This window comes from Perca flavescens, chromosome 11 (genome assembly GCF_004354835.1).
Source record: "Perca flavescens isolate YP-PL-M2 chromosome 11, PFLA_1.0, whole genome shotgun sequence".
NCBI lineage: Eukaryota > Metazoa > Chordata > Actinopteri > Perciformes > Percidae > Perca > Perca flavescens.
The window spans coordinates 19,834,618-19,849,632 of record NC_041341.1 but is presented as its reverse complement, the minus strand read 5'-3'; the positions used below and the strand labels follow the sequence as shown (position 1 = coordinate 19,849,632).

General features: G+C 37.3%; 2 protein-coding genes across 3 annotated transcripts in view; both read right to left on the bottom strand.

Moving 5' to 3' along the window:
* Window positions 1-2,804: 2,804 nt before the first annotated feature.
* On the bottom strand, window positions 2,805-10,580 carry slc15a1a (solute carrier family 15 member 1a). The gene is made up of 23 exons (XM_028590446.1): window positions 10,574-10,580; window positions 10,284-10,324; window positions 9,757-9,844; window positions 8,727-8,868; window positions 7,883-8,002; window positions 7,663-7,762; window positions 7,438-7,528; window positions 7,220-7,303; window positions 7,025-7,107; window positions 6,818-6,904; window positions 6,583-6,672; window positions 6,453-6,497; window positions 6,337-6,369; window positions 6,156-6,244; window positions 5,402-5,483; window positions 5,189-5,308; window positions 4,882-5,022; window positions 4,745-4,791; window positions 4,321-4,428; window positions 4,103-4,214; window positions 3,478-3,615; window positions 3,207-3,314; window positions 2,805-3,038 (listed from the first exon to the last, which is right to left on the bottom strand). Exons 1-23 carry the CDS (start codon window positions 10,578-10,580, stop codon window positions 2,805-2,807), a joined length of 2,190 nt encoding a protein of 729 aa, XP_028446247.1.
* A 288-nt stretch (window positions 10,581-10,868) lies between these two features.
* zmp:0000001200 (dedicator of cytokinesis protein 9) overlaps window positions 10,869-15,015 on the bottom strand; it is an 84,666-nt gene continuing 80,519 nt past the window's right edge. For both annotated transcript variants that reach the window (XM_028591975.1, XM_028591977.1), the window contains exons 49-53: window positions 14,769-14,979; window positions 13,947-14,137; window positions 13,734-13,834; window positions 13,503-13,641; window positions 10,869-11,992 (exon numbers count right to left, since the gene is read on the bottom strand). In XM_028591975.1, coding sequence (XP_028447776.1) covers window positions 11,867-11,992; window positions 13,503-13,641; window positions 13,734-13,834; window positions 13,947-14,137; window positions 14,769-14,979 — 768 coding nt within the window. In that variant the 3' untranslated portion in view covers window positions 10,869-11,866. The remainder of the gene's footprint in view (window positions 11,993-13,502; window positions 13,642-13,733; window positions 13,835-13,946; window positions 14,138-14,768; window positions 14,980-15,015) is intronic.

Below are 15,015 nucleotides of genomic sequence, written 5' to 3'. Positions count from 1 at the left end.
AATAGTAATTCTGAAACGTGATTGACTGAAGATACAACAATGCCATCACACAACACAGCTGAGCGCAGGTTGTAAAATAACAGTCACTTAGTCAGCTGCAACTTCACAAACTGCAAAAGCCAACATATAGGCTACTGCACTTGACCACTACGTCTCACACAGGCCTATAGCAGCATCACAAAATTATGATGCAATACGTCTGATATGCATGGCATTTCAATAAACTAAACAAAATATGTACATGATCTGGTCACACGGTCACAACAGATTATATTAACCTACTCTATTTACAGATAGCATAATAGCTCTTACCTTTAGAAGTTCTAATTTCTTGTCTTTTTCTTTGCAAAGTCGCAGATCAAATCCTCAAAGTACAGCTCCCTCAGCAGCTCGCTAAACCCTACTACACATGCGCTGCTGTGTGTTGGGAACACTTTACAGGCAACACAACAAATGTCTCCGGTGGACAGTGATCTAGAATCCACTCCCCGGTACCGTTTCACCGTTGTGAAGGTGTCGGGTCAGTGCCTCGTTAGTGAGAGAGCGGGTCTTTCTACCGCCAGCCTCGTCCCCCCTCCGAGATGCTGGACATTTAGCCGCCGATTCTGAAAGGCTAATATCCCTCTGGGTATAACTTCCTCCCGGACGGTCTCTGTAATCGGTCCCCGTAGTGCAGGGTCTTCAGAGATGATGGTACCTGAGGGGCCATTACCTTGTTCTGTAATGCTGATGACCGGCCTCATCTCTGTCTTTTTCCACAACAACTTCGCTAAAGTTAACGGTAACGTTAGCCACCGTTAGCTGTGGCTGAGTGTAGCTGGTAGAAGGCAGCGATTCTTCCAAGCTAACGTTGGCTAGCTCCTCGACATCCTCCTCTTCGTCATTCCCAGCTCTTTTTAAAAAGCTATTTATTCACGGGACATTTTTATAGCAGCCGCTTTCTCTCCGTTTTCCACACTTTCACTCGCTGATGCAACCCAATCTGACCGGGGATTAGTTACAAATTAATTCCACTCTTTCAATCTCAACGCGTTTTTAGAAAGCTGATCTTGGATCAGTGCGATGTAAACAACCTGCTCTATGCCCACCCACCTTTATCTTTAGCCAATCTACACAGTGCATGCGGCCTTCTCCCAATCATTACATAAAACAACTTGTATTTTATTCTGATTGGATAATTATCACCATAATGATTAATGCCCATTGGCTAATACGGGCTTGATTGCAGTTTGCCAACAAGGGGTGCTGCCACCAACAGGGGGTGCTGCAGCTACCCCAGCACCCCTACTTCCCGCGCCTATGTATACAGGAGGGCCTGACAGCTACGGTCGTTATTGTAAGTGCAATGATAAGTCCAATAAGTACTTTATCAAACCGTATGTGTGTCCCAGCCCAGGATAGGAAATGAACTAACAATGTAAACTGTTTATGTTTAACGTATTCTGACTTATTCAAAAGACGGAGCTTTAGGAGTTCCCCTCTTTTTCTTTTAAAGGATACATTTTTGTAAGAGCTACACTGAAGTTGGCAGTTTGATAAATGCAAGTTATTTCAATTGATATTCTGTAATATTTCAATCTTCATGTGCAAAAAAAGGCACATAAGTTCCTGTAGATGGCAATACACATTCTCCTTTTTTTGCCAAATGAAAAGCTTGTTGAAATCACGACAATGTCTTCCCTCTTGCTGTATCAAAATCTCAGCTAGCTTTCAGTCAAATTCAGTTTGTGCATGATTAGGCTACATGATATAACTATATAATTATTTAATACTGTATCCTACATTGTGGATAATTAAGCTATATACCGTATGCTGAAGTATATTTCTGGAGTGTTAAAGATTAAAAGAAAAAATAACAAGAACCGTACAGAACCGAAAACCGTGAACTTAAAAACCGTGATACGAACTGAACCGTGGGTTTTGTGAACCGTACCACCCCTAGTTGGTTGGTGGGAATTATTATTTTATATTTTTAGTGCAGCATTACAAAGACACCAATGATAAAATCCTGGGATCGAATAGAGAACACAAACTGTCCCTCACTAGTAGAAGCAATAGTGTGCAGTGAATTGTGCACATTCCATCCATAGATGAAAACATGCAGTTTGAATGATGCAGAAAAAAATGTTAAGTGGATCTTAGATTATTTTGTCAAACTACACTTTTCCAAGGTAAAGTATTAAACTTTCACACTCAAATGACGACCATTTCTTTTTTGCCAGTTTGGGAGCTCAGAGCTCAGGCTGCAATCCACTCCTTTTTGTCAAATAATAGGACATCAGTACTATACATATTTATTGAAAAAAACAAAACACTATTCAGTCTTATACAGCTGTAAGCGTAAAAGCCGAAGATTTGATATCAGGTTGGGAGAGTACTATGAACAAGACTTACATGCTCAGTGGATTTGTGGCAACAGATCTTAAGACAAGAATTGTGAGTGGAAAAACACACAAACAGGATTTTTTGTATTGCTTACTTAAACATAACTTACACATAAATATAAAAGAACAATTACATTCAATGCTATTTAAATAGTTCATCTGTTGTTGTTGTTGTTGTTGTTGTTGTTGTTATATTAGTTTAGCTGAATGAATTTATTGAACTAATAATAATGCTAGAGAACTTTGTGTGCCTCACGATAGCCATTTGATCATTGAAATATAAAAACACACACACACACACACACACACACACACACACACATACAAATACAGGCAGAATTAATGTATATTCTACCTCCTGTCAATGTTAAAAACTGTATGTAAATGCATTATGGATATCTAATCTGCTTTTTAGATTGTTCACATTTTGGTCTGTTTGGCTGTATCATCTTTATGACTTTTAATTGACTCTTTCTTGACCATCTCGACCTCTTCCTTCTGTAGCTGGCTTTTATCATCATCATCTTCATCAAGCTTCTTCTTGAACTGGGCCTCAATTTCTGCAGGGTTGATGTAGGTGTAGAAATATGCCATAATGGAGAAGATGATACACACTGCAAACAAGAGCGAGGCAAATAGGACGTACTCTGCCCACTTTGAAAGAGGAGGAGAGAGACAGAGGGACAAATGTGGTATTAAAGCATCATCATGTTTCACTGGTACATGACACAAAAACATGTCATGTCCACTAGAAATATTTTGTCACTTTTAAGTCTCTGAGGTTTAGTTTTGAATTGAATTGTTATTATTTTTTTTTTTTACCTGTTTGGGAATCTTTGCAATCTCAGCCACAATTAGTACAATGAAGTTGCCAAAAGCATTGGTTAACAACCAGCCTGCTTGTAGCACTGATTTCATGTTACTAGGTGCCTTGAAGACACAAAAGAAGGACAAAAGGTGAATAAAGCCAGACACAAAGAATACATAATTATTTTATAGTTCAAAGACAAACCAAATTAAACATTCTCCTGTTCTGTGTCCTACAACTTCTTCTTTCATGATACAGCACTAAAATAAGAAATAACAATTTTACCTGTGAGTAGGAGAACTCCAGACCAGTGACAGAAAACATCACTTCACCAGCAGTGATGAAGAAGTACTGTGGGATCTGGAGAGCCATGTGAACTGAATTAGGCTTGATGTCTTCTGCTTCAGTAATAGACTCCTGACACTAAAACAAATGATCAGAATAGTACAGTTTAGGGCAGTGTTTCTGTGACTGAAAAAAAAGCAGCTGGACAGATGTTGCTGGAGCATACAAATGAAATTTTGTTTTACCATTCACATGAAAAAAAAATATAACAATGCATTAATTCAAACCTCCCGACCATGTCTGTGACACGTAGCCCCAAGCCCCTCCATGTCTTCTTAAGATGTAAATCTTAAATCTTAATAATACACATTAATGAATGTGTTGGTCGGAATCAAAATAAACTACAGTGTCCATGTTAATTGTAGTAAAGGAACATGTGAAACATGTCACCCAGTGCAAAGATGTGGCTCAACAACAACAATGGAGCTCTTTGGCAGAGGAATAAGATATGTCTTACATAGACAATTGTTCGTAGGATCAAATCATTGATGGTATTTTGGAGGATTTGTTTATATTAAGAAAAAAATAGAATATCACCATCCTTAAAATCATTTGTGAAACTTACATTGCTTCCAAAGACTAAAGTGCTGGGAATAAGGAAGGTATATGAACTTCCATATCCAAAGTCCCTGCTGTATTCACATGACTGTGAACCACTCCGTAAGGTGAAGGTGGCCCTGATCATTAGAAAAGAAAATCAGTGTAATAGCTATTATTGTTTGCATAAAATAATGAATCTAGTATGAAAACAATGGTGATTTGTCAATATGAAAAAATCCTTACTTTCCATTTTTTATCTGGGAGTAGTTGGAATAATACAATGACTCGATTAGTCCAAAGTCAGCTGCTGGAGTTGACACATTCACTGTTGTATTCATTCCATTTACAAATCTGAAATATTGAGCCAGAAAATGTAAAAAGTAAACAGTAAGTAAAACCAACTTATCATTTTCAACAATGTATTCTTCAGATAAAGATTATGGCTGCAACTTTGGTATTTTCAGTATTTTAACCTGATAATAATTAATTAATTATCAAAATAGTCAATTATTAAGTTTCTGTTGGTCAACTGATCAATTAATCATATATATATTTGTTACAGTCTAAACCTTTCAATCAATCAATTATTGTATGGAGTACAATTGCAGTGAAATTAATCCCATCAGCTCCTTCAACTTGTGCATGTTCAGTGGTAAATTCAATTTACCGAATGGCATTGTTGCCTTCTTGTGGCTTGGAGGTTAAATCATCAGTCTGAGGAAATGAGACAACAAATATTGATTAATCGAACTTATAAGGCCTCTTGCGAGTCTTTATTTTCATTATTTTGTGCTTCTAACTCACCAACAACCAGTCAACAACACTGATGTTTGAGGGAATCAGAAGTGTTTGTCGCCGTCCTTTGGCCAAGGTAATAGTTTTCGTCATGCTGCCTATTGAAATGCTGACACTTTCTGCTTCAAATGTGAAGAATTGATCACTGGCCTGCAAATAAATTGCAGTTTGAGATTGATAAAACTGCAATCATTGGGGTACAAATATATGTACATAAACAGTGGCATTTTGACTGGCATGCAATTGATTTTCACAGAATTTTTAAACGTGTAAATCCCAATTTTGTAAAGGTTTTGTGTTATTGTATGAGACATACCTGAGCTGCAGGAAGCACCAGAGGATCGTTGTCAGGAAGCTTAACTGTCACTGGATTGCTGCCCATGTTTAGTAATTTCAACTGACTCTGGGAGGCTGATGGGAAGGTGGGTAATGTTTTCTGAAGATTGAGTGAGTTTGAAAATAACTTAATCCCTGAACTGATGTGCATTTTGCAGTAAGGAAATGAACACAATAACTGTTTTCTACTTACATCAATTTGAAGCTGAACCAAAGCAGCGCAGACAAAAGCTATAGCTGCCATAATCATCCCCACTGTCATTCTTCTCAGAGGTCTGTTGAATTAACATTCAATTCTGTTACTGATTTGTACAACATTTGAGAGAATCACAGCAACAAATGTCTCAGTTTTTATACAGGAATATTTGTTTTTATGACTGTATTTTTTTTTTTATCATAATGGTTATTATGTACCTGATTCAGACTGTGGGTCGTATTGAGATCTGCGAGTTTGAGCTTTTCCTTTGCAGAATTGTATTTTGAAAACACATCAGCTATTGTAGTGGAACTATTTTATACTGCTAGTTAGTAGGTAGTTCCATTGTTTAGCAGTTAAAGGAATAGTTCTACATTTTGGCAAAAATTTGCTCACTTGCTCTTCTGCTGCAAGTCAGATGAGAAGATCGATACCACTCTCAAACTCTCAAACATTAGATTGCTGTCAATGTTTTCATCTAACATTTGTCAAGAAATCGGATAAGTGAATTTTTCCAAAATGTCAAACTCAAACATGCAAAAAAAAAATTTAGGGTATTCTGAAATATTTGTTCTAGACCAGAGTACATCTAAAACATCTAGCAAATAAAACTTTGATTGTGGCAAATTTCAGCATCTCTCAAAGTAAATGTTATTTAATAATCATATTAGTTATTTAACAACCAAATAATAGACAGACTGATATAAGTATAGGCCCCAAAGCTGTCTCACTTAGTACCAGCAGTACTTACGTAAAGTTCAGGCCACATTTTTTGATCAGGGGGTAGATTACGCTCTCCATGATAGGCACCAGAGTCAGGATCAGGATGGGGTTGACAGTCTTTCAAAAACAGAAATTGTACAGTGAGACCTTTCTCAAATAAAGCATAGTAAATCAGTCCAAGTTAACATGATAAAATTATTGTAACTTACCTGCATCTGATCAGGCTGTATAACAAGGAGCCCCTGCAGACACAAAGACATTATTAAATCATGAACACATTGCTTTAGTTAATATATTCATAGCTGGTTTTTATCACCAAACTTACAAAGTTTCCATCCATGTTTGTGGCTTGCAGGGTCCATCTAGAACCCTTTAATAGAGATAGATAGTTTAGTATTGTTTGCCCTGCCAACAAGTGATGTTGCATTTTAAAAGTAACAGTAACATTACGATACCTTTTGGTCAAACAGGGTCCAGAACATTGGGAGTGGGATGTATAAAAAGAGGACCTTCAGCACCATTTTGATTTGAGCAATGAGGAGTTTCTACAGCATCAACAGACAGAATAAGAATTGCTGTTATTCCACTGATGAAACAGCTTGTTAGAAACGTAAGACATATTTTAATTAAATTTTTTAATGAAAAAAAAAGAAAAAGAAACTTAAGACATTTAACTGAAGTGAAACTTACATCATATTTTTCTTCTGACCAGTCCATCCAGTGCTGCCTCTTTGGGAATTGCTTGCTTCTGTGTTTGAAGCGGTTTTTAATGGCAAACTGATTCACAGAAAAAGAAGAAAAAAGTGTAGGATAACATGTTTTTAGAAACACCTAGAGCAACTGTTGTTACACATTAATGCAGAATGTGTTGATGCAAATGGTGTGAACTGGACTCACCCCGATGCATTTACACACATCCAGCATGATGTTTCCCTGTGGTTCAGCTTTATAGTACATACCACTTCCAATGATAAACACCACTGTTGGGGACATCACAGGCCCAACATCATTATCAGTGCACAGTATATGTACCAAATCTTTACATTTTTGCTTTATGTATAGAATCACAGTCGACAAATTATGTAGACATACCAAGCGCAACCACCATTAGTGCTGCAGGGACACCGAAGGCCAGAGAATAACACTTCTGCTTACTGTAGATGCCACACTCTTGAGCTGCAGATTAAGACAACCAACATTAATCTAAATTTTTACTCATACTCAAGGACTGTTATTGTTAGTTGTTATCACAGGAACTCATGTTTATAGTTTATGGTTTGTCATAAACGTTATGGCCTGCTCATATTTACCTCTCAGGATTGGAGTGATAATGGTTGACAGGAGACTCCCACCATTAATGCACAGGTAGAATACAGAGAAGAAAGTTCTCCTTTGCCTTTCCTGCACAGAGAAATAAATCAGTGACCTATCATGCGTTGCATGCATGTTTTGCAATGCTGAATATAATGTACAACCAATTCCTGACCATTTTCCAGACTCTGCCTATAGGAGCAGAAATGAGGTAATGTTCTAACCTGATGGTCACCGAATTGGTCTCCACCAAAGGCAGCAACACAAGGTTTGATGCCGCCTGTGCCCAGAGCGATGAGGAAGAGTCCCACCATGGACAACACACTAAATGTGAAGAGGAATATGTGCATGAGCGGAGAGCACTGTAGAAACATGTGATGAAAACTGCCTGCCAAAAGCCCACATCCTGGACTCTGTTATTGGTGTAGTAGAATAGGAACCCACATATGAAAGGTCATGTTGTCTGGTACCCCATTTCTGTCTCCGTCAGTGATGTCATGGACTGCACTGACTGCCAACGTAACCTGGCCGATCGCATAGACAATTGACAAGTAGATGATAGTCCTGTAAGGTGAAGGGAAAGAGATAGCAGGGGGGGGGAATAAGTACACAGATACTTTACCTGAGTAGAAATATGAGACTTTAACAATACACTGTTACAAGGAAACGTTCTGCATTCAAAATACTACTTAAGTTAAAGTACAGAAGTCTTATAAGCAGAAAACACATAAACAATTAAAGTAGGCTTAAAAGTAAAATTATTCGTTATACTAGTTTTAAATACTTTATATACAGTTACTTAGTTGAGTACAGTGGTTCCCAACCTGAGGATGTTTTAACATCTTTGCCTTTAGTGTGAAATATTGGATAATGGTTAATTAAACAATTTTGTTTAGATGGTAAAATAACTTTATGGTGGAAAAGAAATGCTGACAACTCATAGAGATCTGAAAAATAACAAGGAAGCCCAACTAAACACTACTTTTTGTAAGAGATCACAAGCTAAAAAGGTTGGGAATCACTGATTTAATCTTTAGCAGTATAGATTGTATTTTATCATGTCATGATGTAAAACATTAATCTGAAAAGTAAAGAGTAACTTTATCTGTCTAATAAATGTTGTAAAGTAAAAAGTGCAATTTTCCTTCTGAAATGTTGTGGAATAGAAGTATAAAAATGGATATACTCAAGTATACACAAATACTCCAGTTATTTTACTTTCCACCACTGACAGATAGTCATCCTCTAACTACTTGCATATGTTTAATGGCAAAATAATTAAACACACTTAAACTTTCCCAGCCAGGAGTCAGCCACAATGGCCCCGAGGATAGGGGTCAGGTAGCAGAGAGCCACAAAGATGTGGTAGGTGGAGGTGGCCATGTCATCGTCCCAGTGAAAGAAGTACTTGAAGTACAGCACCAGGACAGCTGTGAACAGGCAGGGAAAACGTATGTTACCTCCTATTTTAAAATATATCATCATCAATCTAAGACTACACAGTATCAGCTCTAAAATGTTTGGTGACCAAACATTTAATGCAAAACATGACCAAAATGTGTGCATGTAAATATCCAGTGGTGGAAGAAGTAGTCAAATATTGTATTTGAGTAAAAGTAGCTATACCACTCTGTAAAAAAAAAAAAACTCTGTTAAAAGTAAAAGCCATTGCAGTCATGCCAACAGCATCAAATATATATGATGTACCAAAAGATAAAAGTACTAGTTTTTCAGAATAGCCCATTTTAGAATAATGTATATTATATTATTGAGTTATGATTATTGATGCATTAATGTGTACATCACTTCAATACTGCAGCTGGTTAATGTGGAGATAATTTAAAATTATTTATATATTTCATATATATTATTGTATGTTCTGTGTTTATAAAGTATTTTGACTTTATATAAGACTTTATGTAAAGATATAGTAATGTCATCATTTATTTTATAGTTGTTCAATCACATATTAAATCAAATCAAAAACAGTGGAGTAAAAAGTACAATATTTGCCTCTGAAATGTTGTGGAGTAGAAGTACTGTATAAAGTAACAGAAAATTGAAATACTCAAGTAACGTACCTCAAAATTGTACTTGAGTAGGTCTAAATGTACTTAGTTACTTTCCACCACTGGAATATCAAACAAGTCCTATTTAGTCCAACACCGTTATAAATCACTGTTAAAAAATAAATCATTACGTGACAACCATCCTTAAGGTTTGTTTAGGTTTAGGAAAGATCTGGTTTGGGTTGAAATAAGTACTCGTTGTCGTGGTTACAATCACGTGGTCAACATTTTAGAATGCAGTATTCTCACCTCGCATGCCATAGTAGGAGAACCTCTCGCAGAACTCATTCACAATAATGAAGAAGATGCTGAGGGGGTAACCACACACCTCTTTGCTCTGATGGATCAAAGAAACGGCAGCATGGTGTTCAGCAGTGGTCGAGAAAGTACCACAAAAAAATAATACTCGATTACAAGTAAAAAAAATCCTGAATTCAAAATTTTAAGTAAAAGCACAGAAGTATTGCCAGCAAAATTGACTTTGTGTATCAAAAGTAAAAGTTCTCATAATGGTCCCCGTCAGTGTTTTATTATATTATTGGATGATCATGATTGATGTGTAAGCGGTATTTTAATGCTGTAGTTGGTCGAGGTGGAATTTTGACTGTTTTTAAAAAAAATACTATATACTAGTTGTGAAATAAATGTAGTGGAGTAAAAAGTGCAACATTTCCCTCTGAAATGTATGGAATTGAGGTATTAAGTAGCATAAAATGGAAATACTCATGCAAAAACTGCATCAACATCCAATAAATGAAATTAATTAAGTACATTACCGTCCCTTTGCTTTTCTTCTCTTTCTTGGGGTCCTCATTATCTGTGCACAAGATGAAACTACTTTAAATAACCTTTCATAAAAAGACAGAAATGCAGCAGCCTACAGACTGCCTCCATTTAGAATTAAAAAAATCTTTCTCCCGTGTTTTGTGTGGAATTAAGAAAGAATATGGCAACAGTTGAGAGTTTTCTTTGTATGTTCTGACTTGTCCCCCAAGTGTGTCTGTGCTCTGGAATATTTACAATTTTGATTTAAATGAAAACACACAAAAAGAGTTTGCAAACTCACCTGTCATGATGGCTGAGTGAAGCTGCTGCCTGCTTTCTACTGTGGTTTGATATTCCTTTGAGATTCCAGCAGGTAGCAATTGATAACTAATCCTTCACTGTGGGAGTGTTTCGAAATATTGCTACGTATTAGCACCATGATCGGTTGCTCACGTTGCTGACTGTGTTGCTTTTATGATGGGTGGGAACATAAGATATAGGAGATAGGGAGTCAGCTATGTTCTGTCCCTGACACCTCATAAAAGGAACTCCACAACTCAACCAAATGTAAAAACAACCGCAAGAATAAACTTTAATACGTAATAAGTGTTTTATTTAAAAGAAAAGCATTAGGGAACATCTCTGTTTACAGCAGAACAGTAACTTTATGTTAAATAAAAAAAAAAAAAAAAAAAAACTAAAAAAAGACATTGCTGCCCAAATATAAAACAATTTCTGGAACAATTCAATGGACACTAAAATGGTAAAAGATTCAAATAACTTCCACAGTAGGCGTAGTGTCTGGTTCCACACCTCATCACTTTGGCAAGAAGGTGAACATCATCTTTACAGTGTATGAGCCCCACACAGATACTTTGCAAATATTGCACACACTCCTTTTTTATATACATTAATTAACAATTTGGAATATAACATTTGTATGCAATGGCTTTAAATATTTAAAAACACTCCCATTCTAAGACATTGAAGTGATTTAAGGTTGAATGCTAACATGAGTCATAGGAGGCCCTTTTAGTAGAAATATAACTTCATGTACAGGTAGATGAGCGTCAATGTATGCAGCATATAGTGTTCATCAAGACATCAATACAGTGGCTTATAAAAGTGGAATACTGTACATACAAAAACACATTGTGAAATATTAAAAGTATCATCAAAATAAACAAAAATGAGCTGTTGGGAGGGTGGTGGGTGTAATATAATGACATGCATATCAAAGATCCCAACAGGAATGTCTCCATTGAAAACACTTCCCAGTCTTTTCAGGTAAAAACAAGTGACACATTATGCGTGGCCATGAAGCAGGTTGCAAAGTCTGTCATCTCTCCTGCATGATCCCCTCTCTGGTCTCAGACTCCTCCTCAGTACTGTCACAGACATCCAACACAGTTACCATGCTGTGTGTATACATTAAATAGGTCCAGTGCCTTGGTCATGGTTGTCTGTGCTTATGTCAGTTTCCCTTTAAGCTGACTAAAGCAGGATCGGGTTCAAAAGCGACAATATGGCATCACCGGCATGCCTGGTTGGCGAGTATAGAGGGCGCAGGGTTTAAGGCTAATCCAGGCAAGCATCATACCACAGAGGAAGAGCTGGGGATGCCATGGATGGTGGCACTGGTTGGAGTGCCGCTGATGGCGTTAAAGATGTGAAGCGAGTCTGGAAGAACGCTCTTCATACCATCTTCCACAGGACTGATCTGGAAGGGAGGTAGTGATATATTCACAATCATTCACAATTCCATCTTAGATAGATAACTTAGTACCTTAATTACTACCGAATGAAAGCCTTATTTAAAAGGATAGTAATAGCTAGTGTGGCTTTCCCCGTTTATAGTCTTTGTGCTAAGCAAAGCTAACCAGCGGTTGGCTGTAGCTGTATATTAACCACACAGACATGACAGTGGTATCAATCTTCACATCTAACACTCGGCAAGAAAGCAAATAATCATATTTTCCAAGAATGTCAGACTCGTCCTTTAAAGTGGAGTCTCAGAACCCCTTCAATAAAGATTGATACAGAAAACAAATAAGTAAAAACAACCAATCTTCATAACATCAACAGAAAAACCAAGAGTAAATCATTAAGTATAAGACATATTTTTGTATGTGTGCATATACAAAAACAAATGTAGATACATAATTCAGATGCACGTACATACATATACAGATGCTGTTCATATGCACACAAATGTATATGTACATTGTATATGTACATATATATACATACATGCATACATACATGCTGTACACACATGCAGAAAAAACATGTTGGCAATCCAAAACGGGTAAGTCAATAAGTGATTGCTGATCTAGCCAGCCGCTGCATCCATAGTAGAGTGAGAACAGGTGGGTTTTAAGTTTTGAATTATCAAGGGTAGAGCTGAAATGATTAGATGATTAGTCAATCAACATAAAATTAATTGGCAACTATTTAGATTAATCAATTTTCATGGAAAAATGCCAAACATTTAACAGGTCCAGCCTCTCAATGTGAGCATTTGCTGCTTTTATGTTATAGTTAACTGAATATCTTTGTTTTTGGACTGTTGGTCGGACAAGACATTCAAAGACTTCACCTTCGGAAACTGTGATGGACGTTTTGTCACTATTTTCTATTAGACCAAACAATTAACAATTAATCAAGAGTGTAATCGTCGGATTAATTGGTAATGAAAATAATTGTTACATGCAGGCCTGATCAGGAGGTGTTCCACGTGTGAGAATATTTTATGTTTTATTTATTACAGGCATGTAAAGATAAGACCCGTCTGTGATCTGATCAGATAACTTTGCCAATCTATTCCATGCTTTTAAAGGTCAAGACATGGCCCTTAGCTTTAGCAGCTTTCTGTTTCGGTCATATGACAGAGATGGCTTAAAAATCCCTGTAACATCAGAATCTCTAACGGTTTGACAACACAACATCCTACAGCAATGAAAATTTTGGGTAATATCTGATGCCCTTTGTCTGGCTGGATCCACAATTAACAACTCAGTCTTTATTGCATACAGGTGCTTATTGCATTACCATCCAATCTGCTCATGTCAGCACAAGGGAAAAACAGAGAATGGTCTTATCAAAGAGCGTGTTATCAATTACATTATCAAACATATTTCATGAATGACACACACACACGCCGTAACTCGTCTTAGCAGATTACAATTCTAACATTTGTAATGCAGAATGTAATTACATATTGTACTCACTTGCTCACGCATGATGATGGACAGCTCCCTAGCTAGGTCTCTATAGCTGGCTTTCATCTCATCGTGATACTCCTGTTGGTCCTCTTTGATCAGACGCTCATTAATACTTAAGCCATGGCCACATGCCTCAACAAAATGCCTGCTCAAAAAACACAACGTTAAGATGTGTTAAAGGAAATCACACAAAGTAGATTTGCACACACATTGTAAGCTGTTGACATCTCATCTCACCTGAAGACCTCTTTCAGCTGTTTGACCTTGTTATCAGGATACTTCTTGGCACATGCATCGTCCAGAAAAGCTCGTGCATATGCAAGCGGTCCTGCATTTACCTGAGGGAGGATGTAGGAGCTGTGTTATGTTTTTTTCATGATCATTTCATTAGGTATGTCCAATGTGTGTGTGTATGTGTGAGTGTATGTTGACAAAATTCAAAGCTGGCACCTGGACACTGATGCTGCCCTGCAGTTTGAGCTGCAGACGGATCATGTCCACCTCACTGGAGGAGCACAGCTGTTTGATCTCGGCCACCTTCTTGCTCATCTCATCGATGGCCACCTCGATGGGGCTCAGGTCAGTGTGGTGTTGATACATCACTGCGATGCGTTTCTTTACGTAGGGGAAACAATGCGTGGCTGGGGGACAGAAACACAATGAGGAGCGGGGTGAACAGCTTGCCTCTCAGATCATGAATCTTTTCTCTTTCTTTCTTTCATGTGCTTTTCTGAGTTTTACAGCCCAGGATCCATATGTGTACTGTGTATCTTTTAAAAATTATCAGGTAATAAAGATAAGAATGTAAGGTTGAACTGTTGGACTTTTTGCACGATAAAACAATATAACTGTGATTAGGAAAGGTCCTTGACAAACAGCTGACACGTTTAGAACGTAATCAAGATATTACATTCATGTACAGGACCATTCAGATGAGTCATGTAATACCTCAACTACTGATATCCACGTTGAAGTCTTCCACATAGTGTGTTTTTGAAGTCTGTTTTTTGCTCAAATGTGACAATATGCAGACAATGGGATGAGGTTATGTATAGTTTGGGAGGAAAGTGAAAATTATTATTTAAGATAATTTGATGCGGAAGACACCATCTTGTTTATTTACAGCTACGTTTCATTACATACTACTATCTTAAAGAAGAACTATTTAGCAGTTGCATAATGTCTTCTGCTATAGAATTGCAATACTAAATCTATAGAGTACCCCTTTAAGAGCTTATGTGCCACTACCCTACAGTTTATAGGGTTACTTACTGGTTAGTATAGTCCTGCGTTTGCACTGCTCCTCCACCCCGCCTTGCTTTTTGCCTGATATGGTGAAAGGCATCTCAAACACAAAGCGACGGATGTTGTGGCTCTTCTCGAAGTCTGTCTTCCTGTCCACCAGCTCCTTCTCCTCCAGGTAAGGGGTCACATGTGTCACTTGGATGTATGCAAACTTAGAATCCAGGTCTTTGGGGTTAATCTGCATAGAGTACATGGCATTACAACAAATCAGTAC

What these genes read in the sequence shown, in the direction of transcription:
- slc15a1a (XM_028590446.1), bottom strand. An exon ending in ACTAATGGTGGTTGCGCTTG is followed by an intron (nt 7,108 to 7,219) that starts GTATGTCTACAT and finishes TGTCCCCAACAG; the next exon opens with TGGTGTTTATCATTGGAAGT. An exon ending in ATGTGTGTAAATGCATCGGG is followed by an intron (nt 6,905 to 7,024) that starts GTGAGTCCAGTT and finishes TCTGTGAATCAG; the next exon opens with TTTGCCATTAAAAACCGCTT.